At 56.4% G+C, this 21,391-nt stretch overlaps 8 protein-coding genes across 8 annotated transcripts; 5 read left to right on the top strand and 3 right to left on the bottom strand.

The window, feature by feature from the left end:
- Positions 1 to 1,449: 1,449 nt before the first annotated feature.
- EX895_005700 (uncharacterized protein) lies at positions 1,450 to 3,980 on the top strand (the record flags this gene model as incomplete). The annotated part of the gene is made up of 4 exons (XM_029886292.1): positions 1,450 to 1,498; positions 1,648 to 1,741; positions 1,945 to 2,009; positions 2,125 to 3,980. The coding sequence occupies 4 exons, from the start codon at positions 1,450 to 1,452 to the stop codon at positions 3,978 to 3,980; spliced, it is 2,064 nt and encodes a 687-aa protein (XP_029737523.1).
- Positions 3,981 to 6,110: 2,130 nt separating this feature from the next.
- EX895_005699 (uncharacterized protein) lies at positions 6,111 to 9,287 on the top strand (the record flags this gene model as incomplete). The annotated part of the gene is made up of 1 exon (XM_029886291.1): positions 6,111 to 9,287. One exon carries the CDS (start codon positions 6,111 to 6,113, stop codon positions 9,285 to 9,287), a length of 3,177 nt encoding a protein of 1,058 aa, XP_029737522.1.
- A 571-nt stretch (positions 9,288 to 9,858) lies between these two features.
- Positions 9,859 to 11,586, bottom strand: EX895_005698 (uncharacterized protein; the record flags this gene model as incomplete). Its single annotated transcript, XM_029886290.1, has 1 exon — positions 9,859 to 11,586. The coding sequence occupies one exon, from the start codon at positions 11,584 to 11,586 to the stop codon at positions 9,859 to 9,861; it is 1,728 nt and encodes a 575-aa protein (XP_029737521.1).
- A 1,280-nt stretch (positions 11,587 to 12,866) lies between these two features.
- On the top strand, positions 12,867 to 14,150 carry EX895_005697 (uncharacterized protein; the record flags this gene model as incomplete). Its single annotated transcript, XM_029886289.1, has 1 exon — positions 12,867 to 14,150. The coding sequence occupies one exon, from the start codon at positions 12,867 to 12,869 to the stop codon at positions 14,148 to 14,150; it is 1,284 nt and encodes a 427-aa protein (XP_029737520.1).
- Positions 14,151 to 14,439: 289 nt separating this feature from the next.
- EX895_005696 (uncharacterized protein) lies at positions 14,440 to 15,822 on the bottom strand (the record flags this gene model as incomplete). The annotated part of the gene is made up of 1 exon (XM_029886288.1): positions 14,440 to 15,822. The coding sequence occupies one exon, from the start codon at positions 15,820 to 15,822 to the stop codon at positions 14,440 to 14,442; it is 1,383 nt and encodes a 460-aa protein (XP_029737519.1).
- A 538-nt stretch (positions 15,823 to 16,360) lies between these two features.
- EX895_005695 (uncharacterized protein) lies at positions 16,361 to 17,593 on the top strand (the record flags this gene model as incomplete). Its single annotated transcript, XM_029886287.1, has 1 exon — positions 16,361 to 17,593. The coding sequence occupies one exon, from the start codon at positions 16,361 to 16,363 to the stop codon at positions 17,591 to 17,593; it is 1,233 nt and encodes a 410-aa protein (XP_029737518.1).
- Positions 17,594 to 17,794: 201 nt separating this feature from the next.
- On the top strand, positions 17,795 to 18,715 carry EX895_005694 (uncharacterized protein; the record flags this gene model as incomplete). The annotated part of the gene is made up of 1 exon (XM_029886286.1): positions 17,795 to 18,715. One exon carries the CDS (start codon positions 17,795 to 17,797, stop codon positions 18,713 to 18,715), a length of 921 nt encoding a protein of 306 aa, XP_029737517.1.
- Positions 18,716 to 18,930: 215 nt separating this feature from the next.
- Positions 18,931 to 21,069, bottom strand: EX895_005693 (uncharacterized protein; the record flags this gene model as incomplete). The annotated part of the gene is made up of 1 exon (XM_029886285.1): positions 18,931 to 21,069. One exon carries the CDS (start codon positions 21,067 to 21,069, stop codon positions 18,931 to 18,933), a length of 2,139 nt encoding a protein of 712 aa, XP_029737516.1.
- Between the last annotated feature and the right edge of the window lie 322 nt (positions 21,070 to 21,391).

The raw sequence follows: 21,391 nt of genomic DNA, 5'->3' as shown, positions 1-21,391 counted from the left end.
GACGTGCCCATTTTCTCGCCAGAATCAAACGTTGCTGCGGCATGCCCAGCCGGGCGAACTTTCACAAAAAAAGGGTTTGCGTCCGGCAGACCACATGTAAAAAGGTAAACGCGGCCGTACCTCGAGAGCCTTGATTGCCGCGTATGGTGCTGCTGGCGGTCAAGCTGTGAGTGATGGAACGGACGAGGTCCGGATGTTGGTGTTCCTGTTGGCGGCAGAAGCCCTGGAAATTTGGGCGCATGTTGACGAAATGCAGAAAGCACGGTGACGTTGTCAAAAACCTTGAACCGAGCCGAGGAGCAACAAAAAAGATCGACGAGACCTTTGACAGGCATCGGGAAGAATTAAGTTTTTACAGCGCTGCCATTTCCGAGAGCTTGGTACAAGCTTGTGTCAATATCCTGCCAATCGTAAGCTCGGCTGACGACCGTGCCACCGAGAGACAGATGGATGTGGTGTGCCTTGTTGTAGATCCCCGTGGCATGATGATTTCGGCCATCTCTGTTTTGCCACCGGGAATCTTGGCTTGTCGGTTAGGAAGAAGTGGTTTGGAGGATGGTCGGTGCACCGGACCGGTGAACGACGCTCGGGCTTACATCGACGCATAAACGTTGAGGGAAGTTTGGGCAAGCTTTTCGGGTTCGTTTAGTTGAAAGCTGGTCTCTCGCCCTTCGACGCGCTGATTGTGACGGGAAAAGAAGGGAGGTGCGATCTTATCAAAATTGTATTTGAAGACCATTTTGGATTCCGATCTGGTCACACCGGTTTCAAATCACCACTTAAATCCGATCGAAAGAGATGACGGTCCGGTACAGCTGAATTTTTGGTCACTTTGCGTTGCTGCGCTGCAGTGCTGCTGCTGGTGTTGAACGACTTTACCTTCCAACCAGTTTCTTCCGAAGAGGCCCTCAAGCCATCTTTGGCGTTGATCATCAGCGCCAGTCATTGCTCCGTGTGTACAAAATTAATTGCTAAAACAGTTCAGGTTGCAGTGGCTTCTTGTCGTCGTTGCTAGGGGCTACAGCACCCGATGTTGTCAAGTAGCACTGGCACAGGTGGGATTGAATGCAAGTGTGGAAGAGTGGCTTGCGTTGGAAGGGAATGTCTGCTTGCTTGATCGATCTCGATAGATCTTTTTTTTGGCTCTGCATGACTGCAGCTCCACCTGGAAATTCCTGACGCACACGCAAAGCGCACGCACCATTCGCGCTGCAATCACCACACGGATGACGGCCGGCCAGAATCGATTGCCATGTCTGTTTCTTGACTTGGACTGTGCTCTTGTGCTGTGCTGTCCCCAACTCGCTCGGCCTCTCAAATTGAGTGCGTCTTCATCTGCTCGGCCTTCTTAATCTTGCACTTCGCTCGGACTCGTTCCCCTGTCTTATCACCATCATCATCCCCCTTCCTTCTCTCCATTCCGTCACTCTCACACACACATAGCCCATCATGTCTTTCACCAAGGCTGCTAGCGACGAGAAGGCCATCGCCGCCATTCGTAAGTATTTGTTCCGTGTAAATGACTTGGTTGCTCTTGCTGTTCTGCGACGAACGTGAACGGGCTCCAGAAAACAATTTAGGCGAATGCTGGCATCAACTGACAAGAACGCTTTTTTTCGCTGTTGTGCCATTCTTACCTTCCTTCAGGTGTCTTGGCCGCCGATGTGGTTGCCAAGTCCAACTCGGGTCACCCTGGTGCTCCCATGGGCATGGCCCCTATGGCCCACACCCTCTTCTCTCGGTAAGTTTTTGTTCTCGTGACAAAGCAATCGGATTCTTCGATGGTATGGCTCGCGGCCTCCGTCTTGGCATGGCTCAGTTCCCTGCTTTGACGGCCCCTACGAGCTTTGCGAAGTTCAACATAATCGAATCGAGCGGACACAGGACTAACATGCCATGGATTTTGCATTGCCAATGGCTGCAACCGGCTCTCGCTACATTCAGATTCATCAACGTGAACCCCGCTCACTCTAAGTGGATCAACCGTGACCGATTTGTTCTATCCAACGGTATGTATTCTGCTCGCTCTGAAGCGAGAAAACCGATGCAATCAGTTGCGCAGCTTCGGTGGGCAAGCAGGCTGACCTTTCGATCTCTCCTGCGTCTTTTCTCCCACGAATTCAGGCCACGCCTGCGCTCTCATCTACATCCTCAACCACCTCCTCGGTTACAAGGATCTGCCCATGGAGCAGCTCAAGCAGTTCCGTCAGCTCGACTCCAAGACACCTGGCCACCCCGAGCACGGCCACACCGATGGTATCGAGGTCACCACTGGTCCCCTCGGTCAGGGTTTCGCCAACTCGGTCGGTCTCGCCATCGCACAGGCCAACTTGGCCGCTACCTACAACAAGGACGGCTTCCCTCTCTTCACCAACCACACTTACATGTTCACCGGTGACGGTTGCTTGCAGGAGGGTATTTCGTCCGAGGCTGCTTCCCTCGCTGGTCACCTCCAGCTCGGAAACCTCATTGCCCTCTATGACGACAACTCCATCTCGATCGACGGTGACACCGCTTGCTCCTTCACTGAGGACGTCGAGCAGCGCTTCCTCGCGTACGGCTGGCACGTTTCCCACGTCCTCGACGGCGACAAGGACCTTGAGGGCCTCTACAAGGCCATCGCCGAGGCCAAGAAGGTCACCGACAAGCCCTCGCTCATCCGCGTAAAGACCACCATCGGTTTCGGCTCCAAGCAGCAGGGTCTCGCCGCCACCCACGGCGCCCCCCTCAAGGCCGACGACATCGAGGGCGTCAAGGCCAAGTTCGGCATGGACCCCAAGCAGAGCTTTGTCGTTCCCGACGATGTCTACGCCGCTTACAAGGATATTGCTGACCGTGGTGCCAAGGCTGACAAGGAGTGGACCGAGCTCTTCCAGGCTTACGGCGAGAAGTACCCCAACGAGCACGCCGAGATCGCCCGTCGTATCGCCAACAAGCTTCCCGAGGGCTGGGAGAAGGCCCTCCCCGTCTACCAGCCCAGCGATGCCGCTGTCGCCTCGAGAAAGCTCTCCGAGACGGTGCTCGGCAAGATCGCTGACGCCGTTCCGGAGCTCCTCGGTGGCTCCGCCGACTTGACTGGCTCCAACCTGACCCGATGGGGCAACGCCGTCGACTTCCAGGCCCCTGCCACCCAGCTCGGTGACTACTCGGGCAAGTACATCCGATACGGTGTTCGTGAGCACGCCATGGGCGCCATCATGAACGGTCTTGCCGCTTACGGCATGCATATCCCCACCGCCGGCACTTTCCTCAACTTCGTCTCGTACGCCATTGGTGCCGTTCGTCTGTCGGCCCTGTCGCAACACCGCGTCATCTGGGTTGCCACCCACGACTCGATCGGTCTCGGTGAGGACGGCCCCACCCACCAGCCTATCGAGACTGCCATCGCTCTCCGTGCCATTCCCAACCTCATGTTCTGGCGCCCTGCTGACGGTAACGAGACCTCGGCTGCCTACCTGGTTGCCATCGAGAGCAAGTCCACCCCCTCGGTGCTCGCCCTTACCCGTCAGAACCTGCCCCAGCTCGAGGGCAGCTCCATCGAGAAGGCCTCCAAGGGTGGTTACGTTCTCGTCGAGAACGAGTCGGCCGACATCACCCTCGTTGCCACCGGTTCCGAGGTTGCCCTCTGCAATGAAGCTGCTGCCAAGCTCGGCGAGAAGGGCATCAAGGCCCGTATCGTCTCGATCCCGTGCTTCTCGGTCTTTGATGCTCAGCCCGTCGAGTACCGTCTCTCGGTTCTGCCCTCGGGCAAGCCCATCCTCTCCGTCGAGGTCTACTCGACGCTCGGCTGGGCCAAGTACTCGCACGCCCAGCACGGTATCAACACCTTCGGTGCTTCTGCTCCCGCAAAGGAGCTCTTCAAGAAGTACAAGATGACCGGCGAGGACGTTGCCGCCAAGGCTGAGCACGTCGTCAAGGTCTTCGAGGGCCAGACCCTCGTCAGCCCCATCGAGCTCGAGGCTAAGCTCATGCAGTACTAAGTGCATCCATGCTTCCTAGATTCTCGTAGTTCCTCCTCCTTTCCAGTTTTGACGATCTTGTTCAGTCGTTGTAATGAATGTTTTACGAAACAATTAGGCGTGAGTATAAGCGTGTGTAGATTCCTTACTGGCGTTTAAAGGTCTCACACCGTCTGCTCGCGACCAGGATTCGACCTGCTCTTCCTCGGTTGCGAGTCAAGCCATGTAACGTTACACGAAACATGATGCTGGAACTGGGGGGACGTTGCTTCTGCTACTGCCTCATGTCGACCCAGTGCACGACCTAAGTCGATCACGATGAGGCGGAAGTTGTTCTTGGTAGAAGCTGTTGACTACGCTCGAATCTGGCTCCGCAAATGCGGAGCTTAGTGTTTGCTCTTCTCGAAGGGCGAGAACCGGGAATGGACGGGCACCCTTGCTGCGCTTGCATCGTCGTTGCATTCGCAACAAGCCGCCTCAGTTTCCAACCTAGTCTCGTACCTGAGAGTGCCCACTGCAATGCGCGTTTCGGGTTGTCAGTCGGTACCGCATACGATCGGTAAGCAAGGCGAGCTTGATCTCCATCCGCCGAAGCTATCTGGCGACTCGTATGCTCGTCGAGTCGAGAACGACATGGACAAACAGGTCAACCGCCTTGAGGGTGATGTGGTGTAGCGTTGATCAGCTTGGAACCCCCGCCTCGAAACTTCTGGGAACCTGAAGTCACCGTGCTCATCATTCGCCCCCTTGAATGTTAGATCTGAACCTGTGACCGACGTGTGTTGACTGACGATCTTTCAGAGTCGAGCGATTTGGTCACCGTCCGTCAGCGAAGCCGCTGCCTCTATTCAGACGTACGAGTGAGCAGGAGCCGTGAGTCTTCTGCGGAGTGAACACCTATTGTCATGCAACGTGATGGAGGAAAAGACATGGCTTCTCGTGCAGGCCCTGGCCGGCCTCGCTGATCGCAGGAAGACACGAGTGCGTTGAAACTGGCAAGCTGCTTCGTTCTGTTGAGGTGACCAAAAAAAGGATTGCTGATTACTTTCCACCCTCGGATATTTCCATTCCAGGGGTGTCCGGTTATATTCCACTTGGTTGATCTCAATGCTTTAATATCAAAGTTTTTCGACGCTGTAAAGTCCTGGAACTTGGATTGTACGTCTTCAGCTTTTTGAGAAGATTTGAGGGCGTCAAAAAGAAGGTAATGGATGACTTTGTGACAGAATCGAGCCAATTATGATTTCTTTCTTTTGGAGATACCAAGGTAGCGAAAGATAACAAAAACAGCTTCACATTTGTTGAAGTACGTTTTTGGTCCCGAAACTAATTCGCCTCAAAATGATTGTGAGATATATCATTGAACGTAGAATCGAGGTCTGACCTTGGACCCCCGGCTCTGTAAGAAGCAGCATGTATGCATTCGTCGCCTAAGGGAGTGCAGCTGGAACATAATAGACCAAGCGAAAGACGGCTAACAGTACCTTGGAGGGACAGGTGAAAGGCAGGTTTTAATTTTCGATGCTTGTCGCCATGATCCAACATTGTGGTCATTATTCCCCGAAACAACAATGAATTCGTCCCCTGTTCTTTTGTCATTTCATACAGAATTCAGCAGCTAGTAGAAGTCGGGTTTGAGTGATCAAAGTTGGAGGAACAATTGACTTTTCAATCAATCTACATATCCAAAGTGCAATCAGTACCTAGTCTCATTGGCCTGGACTTTTTCGACTAGGCTTAGCTGTTAATCACGAACTTTCTGTACGAAACCTCGTCAATTTCCTAGGTGTTCTTTCTGTATGGTACTACGATTCACTACGAGACCAAAATTGCTGCTCACAAAATCGTTCAAAAAGTTAATTCATCTCCAACAGAAAAAAGGGTTCGTTTTTTTTTTGCATTTTTTTCTCTTTCGGTGGCCTAGTCGCTGCACTGTATGACGCTCGGTCGCCTGAGTTTTTCTTTTGGCTTTGGCAGTGAGCGGTGCACATTGGAGGTTTTTCGTCGTCTCGTTGCCTCTTGCCTCTCATCCACTTTCCCGCTTTCCATCGATCATCATCGCGCGCATCATCTTCCAAGCAGCAGCTGCTGGTGCGTCGATCGATACATATAAGCCGTCCAATCACCTCGCTTCTTCAGGCAGACGGGACCATGCCGACCTCGACATCCCCAGCCCCTTCTACTCCCAAACGGCCACAACCAAGTCCATCACACCAACTACCACCTCCATCCGCATCAACATCCGCCGCTACTCCCACATCGACGCCACAACCTATCGCTTCGTCCTCACCATCGGCATCCACTTCTTCTGCTGCAGGCACTCCCACTCTTGCGCAACCATCTTTGGAGCCCGTCAGGGCAGATCCTCCATCCACCACCACAACAGCGTCCTCATCGCCCAGTACATCCTCTACAAGACATCCAGCAACTGTTTCGGATCCGACCGCAGAAGACGTAGACATGGCTGTTCCCACCATCTCTCATCCCGCTGTCAGCCTTGCTGCTTCGGATGTTGCCGGCATGCTCAAGACCGTTAGCCCTGCAGTATCGGCCACTCTTCCACACAATCACCCCCTCCTCGGCGACGTGCCGCAATATAGTCTCGATCAGCTTCAAAATCTCGCACCCGCCACCTCGTTCAGCTCCGCTCCTCAGCCATTCCGTCCACCTTCTAACCCGCCCCAGCCTTTCCAAGCAGCCAAGACCTCGCCGCCCACCCCCTCTCCTGCGGTCAACCCTACCGACGTCGCTTCAGCTCCCGCGGTCGCTACTTCCACCCCGACTCCGACCAGCACTGCATCTGCATCCGCTTCGGCATCCGCTTCAGCACCACCGTCCACCGACGCCAAAATGGCTCCTGTTGTTCCCGGTATGGGCACGCTCCCACCCACTGCCGCCGCTGCTTCCAGCACTGCTGGCCCTAGCTCCGGCTTTGCATCCTCAGACAACTTGCGTGCCATCCCCACCAACAAGAACAATCCCGCCTTCCTCAACAAGCTTCGAAGCATGGTCGATGACCCAAACACCGACGAGCTTATCCGCTGGTCGCCCGACGGCGCCTCCTTCTTTGTCCCCAACCACGTCCGCTTCGGCGACGAGGTACTTCCTCGCTTCTTCAAGCACAACCGCTTCTCGTCTTTTGTACGCCAACTCAACATGTACGGCTTCCACAAGGTGCCGCACCTCCAGCAGGGTGCGCTCAAGCACGATTCTCCTCAGGAAAGCGAGTTGTGGGAGTTCTCCAATCCTCACTTCCACCGGGATCACCCCGATTGGCTCTCCAAGGTCCAACGCAAGAAGGGCCCACGCGACGACAAGGACACGCACCCTGACCGCGAACCCAACACCACAACGGGACAGGAGCTCATGCATACTGGTGCTCTCATGCGCACAGATTTCGGCGCCAACGCCGTCGGTGTCGACTCCAACAGCGATGGTGCCCTCCAACTCGCCAGTGTGCTCAACGCCATCAACGCCATCAAGAACGCACAAACAAGCATTAGCGCTGACCTGCGCCATCTTCAGAACTCCAACCAGAATCTCTGGCAGGAAGCCGTCGAATCAAGGCAGCGTGCCAAGCGTCAACAGGAGACCATTAACAAGATCCTCCGATTCCTTGCCGGCGTCTTTGGCAACCAGGATGATCCAGAGACGCCGGTTCCGGGCAAAAAGGTGTCGGGCAAGGGTCGTGGTGGAAGGAGGGTCGGTGTTCGTCCGCAACAGCAGCAGCGCAACAAGAGTCGTCTGATGATCGAAGACGGCAATGCTTCGTCGTCCACTCTGCGAGGTCTCGAGGGGTTGGATTTGCCCATGGATCAGGAAGAGGTCGAGGAGATGCCCTCGCATTTGCGCTTCCAGGACGCCAGCAATCCTGACTCTCCCAAAGGCCAGAGTCCTTCTGCAAACAACGGCGGTTCGAGATTTACTCAGATTGGCTCGCCACCCAGCAGCTCCAGTGCCGCTGATTTCGGAAGGCAACTGTCCGAAGCTGTCTCGACTCCCGGCGGCTCGAGAAGATTGTCCTCCCAGGCCAGCAATCAGGTGCTCAATGCGCTTGCGTCTGGCGAGGGCAATGCGTGGCTCGCCAGTCTTTTCGGTGCCAGCTTGGCTAATCAAGGATCCAAGTCGACCGGGCCTGCGTCGGGAGGAGGTCTCAAGCTGGATCCGCACATGGTGGCTGCTCTCCAGCAGGCTCTTGCCAGTGCCGGTGGTGGAGGTGGCGGCGGAGCCAGTGACAACAGCGGAGACTACTTTGGTAGTGCGAGCAACGCGCAGCCAGACGACTTTTCGTCTCGCTTCTCAGCTTTCCCGAACAACGATTCCGGTAGCAGCAACGCTACGGCCCCGGGTTCGGGCAGCTCGAGCTCAGGCTCGGGCTCAGGCAACGGCCTGGGTCTGGATGCCGATGCTATCGCTCGCATTGCGGGCATCTCCCAGGCACTTGTGCAGTCGCCTGCTCGACAGAACTTCAATGCCGCTGCCCCGAGCAACCACAGCGTCACATCGCCCAGCAAAGGCCAATCAACAGCCAGCTTGTTTGACGGCGCCAACGACGATCCCAGCAGCAGCAGCAACAGCAACAACTCCCAGCAGCTGGCACTTTCCTTGTCCAGGGCCACGCGCGATCTGCAGAATACCTCGACCGACGTCGATCAGGTGCAGAACAGCATCAACTCACTCATCGAGGGGTTGCAGACCAACCCAAACATGCTGCAGAATATCACTGGTCAGCCAGCAGCAGCGAGTTCGAGTGTGGCGGTGCCCTGGCAGAATGCATATTCCGAGTCGGGTTCGACGCTTGGCGGTCCAACCAACTTTGGCGATGCTAGCGGTGCAAGCGCAGCATCGGCGCAGTTCGGCGGGCCTACGGGCGCCACGCCTCCCTCGTCGAGCACTGGTGCGGCTGCGGGCGCAGTTGCGGGCTCCAACCCGGGTCTCGATTCCGACTTTGACGTCGATTCGTTCCTAAGTCAGTTTGTCGATACCTCGCAAGCGCCCGGTGGAGGCGTCACCAGTCCTTCGGCCAATACCGCATTTGGCGAGAGTCCTTCGTTTGCGTTCTCGCCCGCCACAACGGCTGCGTTCCTGCATGGAGCAGGTGCCAACGATGCACCGGGCATCTACGCGCAAGAAGTGGCGTCGGGGACTAACTCGGGTACCAGCTCCAACAGTACGAACAGCCCCTTGGAGACAATTGGGGCGTGGAAGAGCGGTGCGGGAGGTGGGAAGAAGAGGAAACCGTCGACGTCGATGGCGAGTCCGAATTCCATGGATGTTGATATGGCGAGTAGCAGGCCGGTCAAGAAGTCGGCTAGTCGCAAGGCCTAAGGGACTTGGAAAGGTGATAGGCACAAGTCGAGAAAAGGAAAAGGATTGAGAGAGCGCGAGAGAAGATGTCTAAGCCTTGTATTTGTACAGTGTCGTACGTCAATCGAACAGTCATTTGCTAACCCTGCTTGGCAGCTGTGGTCCTCTATGATGAAGCGAAGGTGTGGAATCTGAGGCTCTGCTGCCTGCCAAGCGCCTGTCTTCTCGGTCGATCGATGGATCAACGTTCGTGGAAGCAAGTAAGAAGAGTGCTGGCCGAGTGTCACCCTTCGAACCTGAGTCAGTGACGACCAGATGCTCATGTCGTGAGAGACATCTGTTTGGCGGTGCCCGTACATGGGTGTGATATATCATCCGCACCGGAGATCTCAGTGGCTTGCCAGGCCCGGAAGCTTCGGACAACGCCTCTATTCTTCAATCTGACCTGGCTGCAACCGCAGCAGCAGCACTCTTACAGTTTGGGTACTCGCTCGAACATTGGACATCGTTGGAGGTCGACAGAAGCTTTATCTATTGTGCGGAACGAAATCTAGACTGTACAAGGTAGCAGATACCAGAGACCTTTACATGTTTAAGAAAGCTCCTTCTCGTTGGCCACCTGGGCAGCGGACGCATCTTCTGCGTCAAACCTCGCAAAGCCCCTGGTTCTGAACAGGATCTCATCCATATCCAGCGGGCCTTTGAACTCCTTCCTGCCCTGTACGAACCACGCGACCAAGCTCATGATGGCCACGACGGCAATCACGACGATGGTGTAGTTCATGTTGGGGCCGGTCACCGGCAGTTCCGGGGGGAAGAGGAAGAAGACGTTGGTAAACAGAACGAACAGGATTGCAAAGATGTTGATCAAGGGCCCCAGACGCGGGCCGAGATTGAAGTGTCGTTTTTCGGGCGTCGCGTCGTTGAGGACCTTCCTCCCCCTCACGAGCAGCAGGGCGATGGGGATGATGTACGAAAACTGCAGCAAGACGACAGAGGATGACAGAATGGCGTTGAGGGCGGACGAGGAGCCGAGGTAGACACACCCGAAGATGATGACCCAGATGGTGGTGAAAATGAGAGCGGGTATGGGCACTTGGCTGCGCGGCGAGATGCGCGAAAGTACGCCGGAGAAGGGGAGGCCTTTGTCCCTTGCGAACGCTTGAGACATCCTCGAACTGGTGGTTAGGAGTGCTGTCGCAGTGAACGCCATCGAGAGGACGGGGAACATGAGCAGACACACCGCACCGGCTCGGTTGCCCACGGCTTGGTAGATGATTTCGAGTAGAGCACCGGCCGAGCTCGACGTGACGCCCTCCAAGTCCTTGAGCACGAACAGGAAGACCATGAGCACGATAAATGTCGACCCAGCACCGATGGCGACGGCGAGGATCATGGCGCGCGGGGCGTTGATGCTGGGACGGTCGATTTCATCCACCATGTGCGTGGCGCCGTCGCTTCCAATCAGCGAGAAGGCCGCTTGCAAAAGACCCAAGATCCACGCTACACCGTTGTTCCAGCCGGTCTCGTTGACAAACTTGCCAAACACGAACTTGGCATCCTGGTAGTCCGGCGATGCACGAGCCAGACAAGTGATCATGATCACCACCGCGCCTACGAGCGACCAGATCATCGCGACCCGGTTCAAGCTGTCCAGGATGCGGACGCCGAAAGCGTTGATCAGCCAGGCACCGATGGAAAACACGACATACACCAAAAAGATATGCCACGTTTTCTGTTCGTAGTTCTCGTGCAGTAGCGCGATGATGCCAACGATAAACTGACCGGCCAGCGACGAAGCGGTTGCAGTCAGAGCGACCCATCCAGCGACGGCAATCCACCCGGTAAAGTAGGCGATAGCGTAGCGATACCTCGGAGGAGAAAGGCAGAAGGACCAGTGATACTGGCCACCCGTGGTCGGATAGACGTGGCAGATCTCAGCCATGGACAAGGCACACGCCATGACGCCGACAAACGCGACCACCATCCCCCAAAGCGTTACCGATGGACCACCGGAGACGAGGGCGATCGACATGGACGCCGACGCGGCGGTCCACGAGTTGAGGATGCAGTAGCATAGTCCGATAAGTGCGAGAGTGGAGAAGTGCTTGGTTTCGATCGTGTTGAGTGGGGCAGCGAGGGTGGGAGAGGCGGCGGCGGTGTGTGCCCTGTTGGCAGTGCTGACGGCAGGGGATGAGTGCGGGTGCGCACGATAGTCGTGGAGAGATTGGGTCTGTGCCTGGGCTCGCTTTTCGGCAGCGAGGTTTGCAGCGGCAGCAGGAGCACCAGTGACTGGCTTTGACGCCGGTGTCGTGGACATGGTGCGCGGCCTTGGAAAAGAGGGAAGGGGGTGTGTCCAGGGGTGTGACCGCTGGTTGGAAGGAGGTCAAGAGGAGGATGGATGGGGGTTGTAGTCGAAGGGAGGCAAGCAGAGAGCTCCTCTTTATGTCTGTTTTGGAAGAAGAATCCCTCGTGGACTTTGCTGTAAAGCAGGAACGTCTGATCTCGCTGCAGCGGTTGCTAGGTCTTTATCAGTGACACTTGTGCGTGGGGTGGGGGACCGCAGAAGGGTGTCACCGAGACGATATCTCTCTCTCCGCGCTCTGCAACGTCTTCCAATCACAGTGGTTGGTTTCGACTCTCTCTTACCCCGCAAGGTATGTGCCGTGGGCCGATAAGTGCAAATGAACATAGCCGAGCCTCAAACTTCTGCCATGGTCGGATTGTCGGCAACGGCTTTGCCTGCGGTTGCGCGCGTGGCTCAAGAGGAGTTTCTCTCTCCTTTTCTTCATTTGGGCACTCGCTGGTTGCAACCTTGACTTTGCTTGTCCTTGAACCCAGATACAGTAGCTACAAACCACTGGCCTCACGAACTAGAACGGACTTCGGAGTCAAAAGATACAATGCTTTCATGGTCGGCACGGGCGGAAACAGAAATTCCTGTCAAACCGAGTTGCCGCGGAGTAATTTTCGACCTGCAGCAAGCCACTCATTTTATAAAACAAAAAAGCAATAAAGCTTTTTTCGGCATCTATCAAGGTGACGTCGTTGCTCGTTCCGGATTTTCATGCTCGCCACCCGTAACACATGCTTGCACTTCACGCAACCTCGAAGCTCGCCAAAATAACAGTAGCAGCATTCAGCACTCTGGTTGGGATGAGGCATATAGGAAAGTCGCACGACCAAGCTTGGAATATGGCACAATGTTGGATGGAATGGCACGCTGCGAGCAAACAGAAAAGTTCAAGTCGAGGAGAGTGATTAGGCGATAAGAGTCTCGAGACAAACGGCAGCTGGAGCCCAGAGAACCCGAAGCGCTTCTTCTGGAGCCCAGGGCGCGAAGCTCGACATTGCACCACTGCATGCACAAGCCCAAAAACCAAGTCGGCACGGCTGTCCGGAATTTCTCTTGCGGCTTGCTGGGTTGAAGTGTGGATTTGTTAGACTGAAGCCTTCGAACAAGATTGGCGATTCATTCGAACGAAAAGTGGAGCGTTCAGACCAACAACTCGGGCTTTTGCTCTCGTCAGTCTCTTCTCGACCACTTCTCCCGACCGCAATCTCTCCGTTGTCTTGCCGTTGCTGCGGCTCACAGCAACAATGTCTAACTACGAAGACGACATCGAGCCCATCGCAGACCCCGGCGAGTCCTCCACTTTGCTTGGCAAACGGCCACGCGGCAACAACGACGATGCCACAGCAGGCGTCGACGCATCCACATCCGAGTCTGCCTTTTCGCGGCTCTCACCTGAACCCGACGAGGATCTCAATCTGAGCGAGGGTAAGCATCCCGTATGGCTTGTCAAGATCCCCAAGTTTTTACTCCAGGCATGGTCCGCCATCCGCACCGACGATCTGCGCCTGGGCACGGTTCGAGTCTACGATCCCGACCATACGGGCCACCAACGCATGGAGTTGCTCTTACCCGATCCACCGCAGCCAGCCGTCCCCACTGAACCAGGCAAGCCCAGGAATCCGCGGTGGGACACCATCCCGCGCGCATACGATCTCAAGCTAACCTCGGATTCAGCCTCTACATTGAAGCGCAACATCTATGCGTTCCGAGAAAAACTCGAAGACGTCGATCCTTCCTCTTCGACTGCCACAGAGAAGCAGGAGGACGAAGATTCGGACGATTCGGACGACGGTCAAGGCCGTTCAAAGAAGCGCGGCAAGACACGCCGCATCACCTCGCTCTGTGGAACTGTCACCAACGAGGCAGCGCTCCAGCCGCAGATCCGCTCCAATCTCGCCAGCATGGACACCAAACCGGGCTCCAGCTCCAACATGGGCATCGGTGGAGCCGCGCCCATCTCGGACTCGTACCGCGAGCTGCTGCGCAAACGACGCGAGGAGGCCTCCAAACCCAAGCGAACCATCAAGATGCTCGACTCGACCGATGCAGGCCGACACAACATGCTTGTCGCCGGTGTTGGCGCGGGCCTGGCCAACTCGCAGAAATCGCGCTTCAACGCCGCTATCTCGTCCAAACCCACATCGTCGTCTTCTGGCGGTGGCGGCGAGAAGTTCGCTCGTATGCCCAAGAACGAACTACTCGATCTGCTGTTTACCTTGTTCGAACGATGGCAGTACTGGTCCTTGAAGAAGCTGAGGGCTGAGACACAACAGCCGGAGAGCTATCTCAGGGAGACGTTGACGGGTATCGCTGATCTGCACAAGAGGGGTCCCTATGTGGGCAACTGGAGCTTGAAGCCCGAGTATTCCGATCTGCGCAAGGAGCAGGAGAAAGAGCAGCAACAGCAACAGCAGCAAAGAGCTTCGACATCAACGGCGCAAGCGCAGAATGACGACGACGAGGATTATGGCGAGAACGACAGCGATGACGATGACGATGATGGAGAGGACTTTGATGATGTTGTCTGAGAGGATATGTACACCGTGCTCGCTTGGCAGGATCATCGCACCGGTGAATTGTGCTAATACCATATTCATACAGGCCTGCACGCTGCCTTGGAGTCTGCACTGGCCTCCAAGAATGATTGCTCGAGTCTGATCTCAGCCCATTTGTGGTTCTCACTTGGCTTCGCGCACCATCGCGACACCGTAGAAGGCAGTCAAGTGTAGATATGTTGTTTGTCTTGTTTGCAAGAATTGCGACACAGAACTGGATTCTGTTCAAATTACATTCTGAAAAAGAGAGAGTGGTGCGCATTCAATGGCGGTTCTTTCCAGCAGCGGTAAGCACCTCAGCCTCGCCAATGGGTTGAGGGGTGAACGACCTTGTTCCCGCCTTCTCTCCGCCAACGGACCCCTCGAACTGGTCATCAAGCGTGCAGCTGGGCACATCAAAGTCGCCCAACGGCGTTTCGGTCAAGTACAACCTCCTGAGCGCGTCTTCCGCCGCCCTGAACTCGGCCATGCGGATACTGCTTCCACTGCCCTCGCCGATCTTGGTGGCCCCGCTCCAAACGCCGACGACAAACACGGGGCTGATGCTGAGACGACCACTCTCGGCAATCATGCGCGACTGAGGCGGCTGCTTGCCATACTTGGCACATGTCGACGAGAGTGCGCGTTTGGGGTCGTTGAACTTGAGTAGTCCCGCCAGGTTGAGCGAGCGGTTGAGGAAGTGCGACGTGACAAAGTGGCGTGCAGCCGACAGCCCCTGTTCCTGGAAGATGACGGCGACGAGCGCACGCATTGCGTCGGCGGCAACGTCTCTGGAGAGCAGCGTGCGCATTTGTGAGGCTGACGAAGCGGACGCTGTGGCTGAAGAAAGCGTGCGAGGCAGCGCACCGCGACCACCGCGCTTCTGGGTCAAGTTGCCTCCCGCAGGGACGCGGGCTTGCTTGTTCCATCGCAAGATGCCCTGTGCGGACAGACCCAGCTCAGCACCCACATCGCTAAGCGTGGAGGGACCGACATAGGCGGACACGGCAGCCTTGAGCACGCGCGTGGGCAGATTGGGATACCTCAAATGCAAGTGCTCCGTAGCGAGCATGCCCAACAACGAGTTGCCTACCGTCGCCAAAGCAGCATGGTGGTCTACGGCATTTCCTTCAGAGAGTGCGATGAATTGAGCAGCATCCAACGCACTGGCGCCCTGCTTCTTCGCAAGCCCGGAAACGGCGGCTGATGGTTCGAGCTGCAGGTTGGCAGCTGCGTTGACCTGGTCGATGAGCTTCTGGAACGAGGGGTGGGTACACGCTTGGTACACGAGTCGAATGCGGTGATCACGCGTCTCCGGATCGAGCGAGGATGGGATGAGTCCCAGACGTGCAGTCAAAGCGGCAAATGCAGACAGAGGTGGCGGTCGCACGGCAGCGTAGAGTTCAGGTTCAGTTCGAGCCAGACGAGGAAGATGAACATTGGGCGTTGGATCGTGGACATAGCTGGTCGAGGAAGCGGACGGTGCAGCGTCGGGAATGCTGCTGCTGCTGCCAGACGACGATGTAGCAACTGCGGTGGAAGCAGAACGGCGATGCGATGCAACGGCTTGGCGTCGAGTCGAGTTGCACAGTGCCTGTGTGGATGTGGAGGCGCCGTTGTGCGTCAGCGGACGAAGCGCGTGCGACAGGCTTCTGTTTGCCGACATTGCTGCTGGTGAGGGGCGCTGGTCCTGAAGTCCTCGATGGTTGATATTGTTGTTGGTGATGATGAGGAAGAGATGGCTGTCGAGTTGGTCGTACGAGCTGTGTCGATTGCCTGCCAATCTCAATTTCTTCTGGAACCGGGAAAAATCGCAGTTGCGAAGACTCTCACTTTTTGCTCTTCTCTGGCTGACCAACGGAAAACGAAAAAATGGGAGAAAAGAGCGTAATTCTTCCAGAGCCAAGTTCACGTGATGCTCTCCTTTTCTCCCTCTCTGGATTCCACCCGCACGAGACAAGTTCGATTCCTGCATTCGACTTACCTTTTGGGCTCGAACGCTCAGGCCGCCTCTTGTTCTCGATCCTCAACCATCACTCGCGCCCCTCATACACACCAACTAGCGGCATCCATCGGGTTGCAGGCTGCAGGCTGCATCAAAGTACCTCGAGGGTGCGCTGCACCGCACTACGACGCTGAGCCATACAGCACAGCGGCGGAAACTGGACACTTTGGCTGCAAAGCAACGATAGCGGCAGCTCAAAATGGCAGCACGTAGGGCGCCAGCCCGTGTGCCGACCCAGGGCCGCTCCCCTCCCAACAGTGCCGCAGAAGTATACCAACAGCATCAAGCCGCTCAAGCAGCGCAGTCCGCCGCAGCAGCGCAGCAATCTTCACAGCAAGACGCGCTCTCGGTGCTCCTCGTTACCGCCGGCTACGACCATACCATTCGGTTCTGGGAAGCATGGTCAGGCATCTGTTCGCGCACCATCCAGCATCCAGACTCGCAGGTGAATCGTCTCTCCATCAGTCCGGACAAGCGCTTTCTCGCTGCGGCCGCCAACACGCACATTCGCCTCTATGACTGCTCCATAGCGTCGCCCGCTAGCATCGCTGCTGCCAATGCGGCTGCCGGCGGAGGATCAGGCGCAGGTGCTTCTGGCAGCAACAACATCGGTGCACCTGCGCAGCCGATTGCCACACTTGAAGGGCACACGGGTAATGTCACGGGCATAGCATGGCACTGCGATATGCAATGGCTCGTATCGGGAGGCGAGGATGGTTTGCTCAAAATCTGGGATCTGCGCACTTCACGCGCCACTCGAATCTACGACCACAGAGGTCCGGTCAACGACGTCGTCGTCCACCCCAATCAAGGCGAGCTCGTCAGCTGCGACCAGAATGGAAGCGTCAAGGTGTGGGACTTAGGCCAGAACGGATGCAGCCACGAATTGGTACCCGAAGAAGGCGTGCCCATTCGATCCGTCACTGTGGCAGCCGACGGAAGCTGTCTGGTCGCGGGCAACAACACAGGCAAAGTGTACGTCTGGAGGTTCATCAACGGTGTCTACGATGCGCAGCAGCAGCAGCAACAACAAGCACAGGTGGGCGGGCAGCCGCCATCCCCCGCAGCAGCAGCAGGGGATTTCACTGAGCTGCAACCGGTCACAACTTTCCAAGCGCACGAAAAGTACTTGACTAGAGTCCTTCTCAGTCCCGACGTTCGACACCTGGCCACATGCTCAGCGGACGCTACAGTCAAGATCTGGTCAACCTCGCGGTACGAGTTTGCACTCGAAAAGACACTCGTGGGGCATCAACGCTGGGTGTGGGATGCGGCGTTCAGCGCCGATTCGGCTTACCTCGTCACTGCCTCTTCCGACCATGTGGCGAGGTTGTGGGAGCTGGCATCTGGTGAGACGGTGAGACAGTACAATGGGCATCACCGAGCTGCCGTGTGTGTTGCGCTCAACGATGCTTCTCTGGGTGGACCTTAGGTCGAAAAGTTGCAATTTGCTAGATACTCTACCTCTTTCCGCTGCTTCGCGCCGTGTCTGAGAACGAGCCGAGTTCCGATGAATATTGAATTGAGCAGGACCCTGAATTTGTGCACTATGCGGGAAACGTTGAGCTTTGCCTCTGCAACCGACACCTTCTGACCTCGTCCTCTATCGGATGGCCGCATGCGACATGGAACAATGAGCGGAACGAGCTCATCAAAAGGTGGCTCAGGCTCGTCCGGGTCCATCTCGGCGTCGTTTCTCGGTCTCAAAGCAGAACTGGAGCGATCGAAAGCATCGTCCTCTTCCACCTCTTCGTCATCGTCGAAACGCAAGTCCTCACAAGCAGATGACCTGGACTCACGCAAGGCGAAGAAGAAGCTTGCCTCTACATTTCTCGATACCAGCTCGAGCAAGAGTTCCAAGCATCGTGCCGTGCCAAGCAGCAGCGGTGGCGTTGTCAAGGGCAAGAACTCATCCAAGAAGTCATCCTCCGCCACCGACAACAGCAGCAAGGATCCGTCGGCGTCGCAACTCGACCGCATCCACGCAAACATGGAACGCAAAGCACGCATCTACGACCAGCTTCAAGCGGGCAAATACGCCGGATTCACCTCGGCCGAGCTGAAAGAAGGTAGCATCGATTGGGAGCGCAAACGGACCGAACCTCGCCCAGACTCGCCCCGCTCACGCTCGCCCTCCCCCGCACCTCGCGCAGCAGGGGAAATCGAAGACGAGCCGGAGATCGAGTGGGAGGACGAGTTCGGTCGCACACGCAGGAGCAGGCTCAGCTCTGTCCCGCGTGAATTCCTCCCCGCTGAATACGGCGGTGACCTGGCCCTGGCCGCTTCGGACGAAGACCAGGACAACGCCATCTACGGCCCCGCTACGAGCTTCCCCGTCTACAACCCAGATCTTCATCGAAGCAGAACCATGCACGAAAAGCCGGTCGAGAAACACTTCGATCCCGACTTCGACAGGCGCCATCGCGGCGCTGGGTTCTACAGATTCTCGGACAAGGAAACCGAACGACAGCTGCAGTTGGACCAGTTGGCCGAGTTGCGCAGAGAGACGGAGAGGCGGAGACAAGGCGTGCATGGAGAGCGTCGAGAGGTGTAGTGGCGACGATGGAAGTCAAGCTTGTGGCAGGAAACGGATGCCCCGCAAGGTGACGCCGAGCACCGATTGCCGTCTTGTTGGCCCCGTCGATTGTCACAATCACATCCAGCTAAAACGCAATTCAAAAGTCGCACACTCTCACTGCCTGGTTAGACCCATTCGACGCTGTTGCAAAGTACCTTGATTTGACAGCCAGTGCGACAACATCACCCCCATCACTCATCCTTAACATACGTGCCCGCTGCCAAATCGCGCATGACAAACACATCCATCTCGGTCCGCATCTCAGCCACCGTCAGCGTCTGCAACACACTCTGCAAGCGCGTCCAGCTCTCCCTCTCCCACTCGGTCAACAACCCGGCGGTGTCCATCTTGACATCGCTCCTCTCCACTTTTCTGAGCAAGGCGATCTGTTTGCGCATCTCCTTGTTGCGCCTCTGACCAAGCCGGGCCAGACTCTGGTAGAGATGGTCCAGCAGCCACGCGCGGCACTTGGCTTCGTCGACGAACCACAGGAAGAACGTCTTTGCCGGATCGCGGTCTTTAGTCTTAGGCACTTCCTGCAGCCCCAGGAGCGAAGCGTGGAAGAGTCTGGAGCATAGATCGCGCGTTTCCGAGATGGAGATGAGGGCAAGTTTGGAGATGTGCTTCTCCTCAAGCTTGCCCTTTTCGCGCAGAATGTTCATGATGCGGATCGCAGCGGTGCCAAACTTCTCCTCGATGACGTTCCGCAGCAAATCCCTGCGCATGCGTTCGGCGACGTTGCTAAACTCGATGGTGAGCAACGAAGCCACTTTACTGCCACCGGCAGTCTTGGTGGTGCTGTCCGAGGCAGGAGCCATGAGCCTCGACGTCTTGGATTTGCCAGAAACGTCTTCAGAGTGTGAAAAGATCGAACAGTACTCAGCCAGAAACTCTTGTCGGCTCGGCAGCGAGGCTTTGTCTTTGCCGAAAGACCGACGATCAAAACCTTTTTGCAGCGACAGGTCCGAGGGAAGCTTGTGCGCCAACGTGGTGATCGAGATGGGCGCACTGCGGACGTCGCGTACCGATTTCCTGGTGGAGGCGTCACCGGCATGGATGAGATGGCGAAACACTTGGGCGGCTGTGTTGTTGTACTTTTCCCGTACCGCGTCGATCATGGTTTCGTCACGAAGGTGGACGTCGAAGCGATCGAAGTGGACTCGCAAGTAGATGTTGGGATCGATCTCGAAATCGTCTGCTGGGTCGAAACCATCTGCGGTGGACGAGGGGTGAACACCGTTGATGCCGTTTTTATCTTTCCCCTTGTCCTTGCCCTTCTTATCCCTGGAGCTGGTCTTGGCGCGTTTGCTCTTGCTGGCCGCACTGGCGACGGCAATGGCACTTTGCTGTTTGCGTAGCAAGCCACGCCGTGACTCGCGGTGATCTGCTGCCAGCCCATCGGCTCCGAGTGTGACGGTGGCCGCCGAGCTATCCCAATCTGCGTCTCTTTCCTCGGCGATTTGAGCGCGCACCTCTTCTCTGATCCTTTGCAAATCTTTGGGTGTGGGGATGCCGCGCAAGTCGCGACGCTTCTTGGCTTCGTATTTGATCTCCTTATCTCGGGGAGACACGTGCTGGTGGGCCGTACTTGGGCGCAGGTAAGTTCGGTAGAGCAGGACAGTGAGCTGACGAGCTACTTCGGATTGCGAAGGCGTTGTTTCATCTAGTGCGTCGAGCTTGCGCTTGTGAGATCCGTTCGCAGTTCCATTGGGTGCGTTGCCGTTGAGGTGAGCTTCGTGGGCTAGCGACGCTGCATGACGTTGAGCATCGATTTCGGAAGCGACACGGTGAATGATGTCGCTGGCCTGCAGTTTTCCATGTTGCAAGACGAGTTTGACGATCCTGGCCGCTGTGTCTCCGAGCTCGTCCTCTGCGATTCCAATGTATCTTCCGAAGCGGAGGCGGAGGAGCACCTCGTTGATGTTGATCTCGAAAAACTCTTGGTTGGGATCGGCAACGTTGGGATCGGTGGAGCTGTGCCATGCGCAGCCGTGCTGGATGAGGATCATGATGGTCTGCTCGATGAGTAGTCTCGGAACCGGCACAGGAGCATTAGGGTCATTGGTGTCGTAGCTGGAGCTGGCGCCTGCGATGGGCGCTGAAACTAGAGTGGATTTGCTGTGCATGGCGCTGTTGTTGGAGAAAGGGTCGGTGGGGCCGCGATTGGTTCGTGTAGGTGCCTGATTGAGGAAGCGACCGATCTCCCGAATGGTCAAGCGGCCGCGCTTGAGTAGGAGTGCGCCGACGCGGGCAGCGATGGGACCAAAGTGCTGGAGCAAGACATGCTCGCAGAGCTTGATCTTTTGAGGCGAGTGCGCCGTGGATGACATGGTGCCAGATGAGCTGTGGGATGCTCTGGGTGACTGCACTGCAGAGTTTGCGTTTAGCGTCGACGTGAAGGATGCTCGCAGGTCAGAGTTTTTGCATAGAAGCGAGCGACGAATGCTTGTGAAAGAGGATCACGACTCCATATTGGCGAGCAATGATGATGGGCGAGAGCGGTTCAAGTTTACCACAAGGTCCGTGCGATGAGTGGGTTGAATGATGAAGAAGAGGATGACGAGCAAAGGATGAGAAGAAAGATGAGGTTGGTGACAATGCAATTTTGGCGCTGCGGTTGCTTTCTTTTTCAAGGAGACGTTTTCTTCGTAA

This window comes from Sporisorium graminicola, chromosome SGRAM_7 (genome assembly GCF_005498985.1).
Source record: "Sporisorium graminicola strain CBS 10092 chromosome SGRAM_7, whole genome shotgun sequence".
In the NCBI taxonomy this organism is placed as follows: Eukaryota; Fungi; Basidiomycota; class Ustilaginomycetes; order Ustilaginales; family Ustilaginaceae; genus Sporisorium; species Sporisorium graminicola.
The sequence above is the reverse complement of the archived record's forward strand: the minus strand, read 5'-3'. Positions and strand labels throughout refer to the sequence as shown.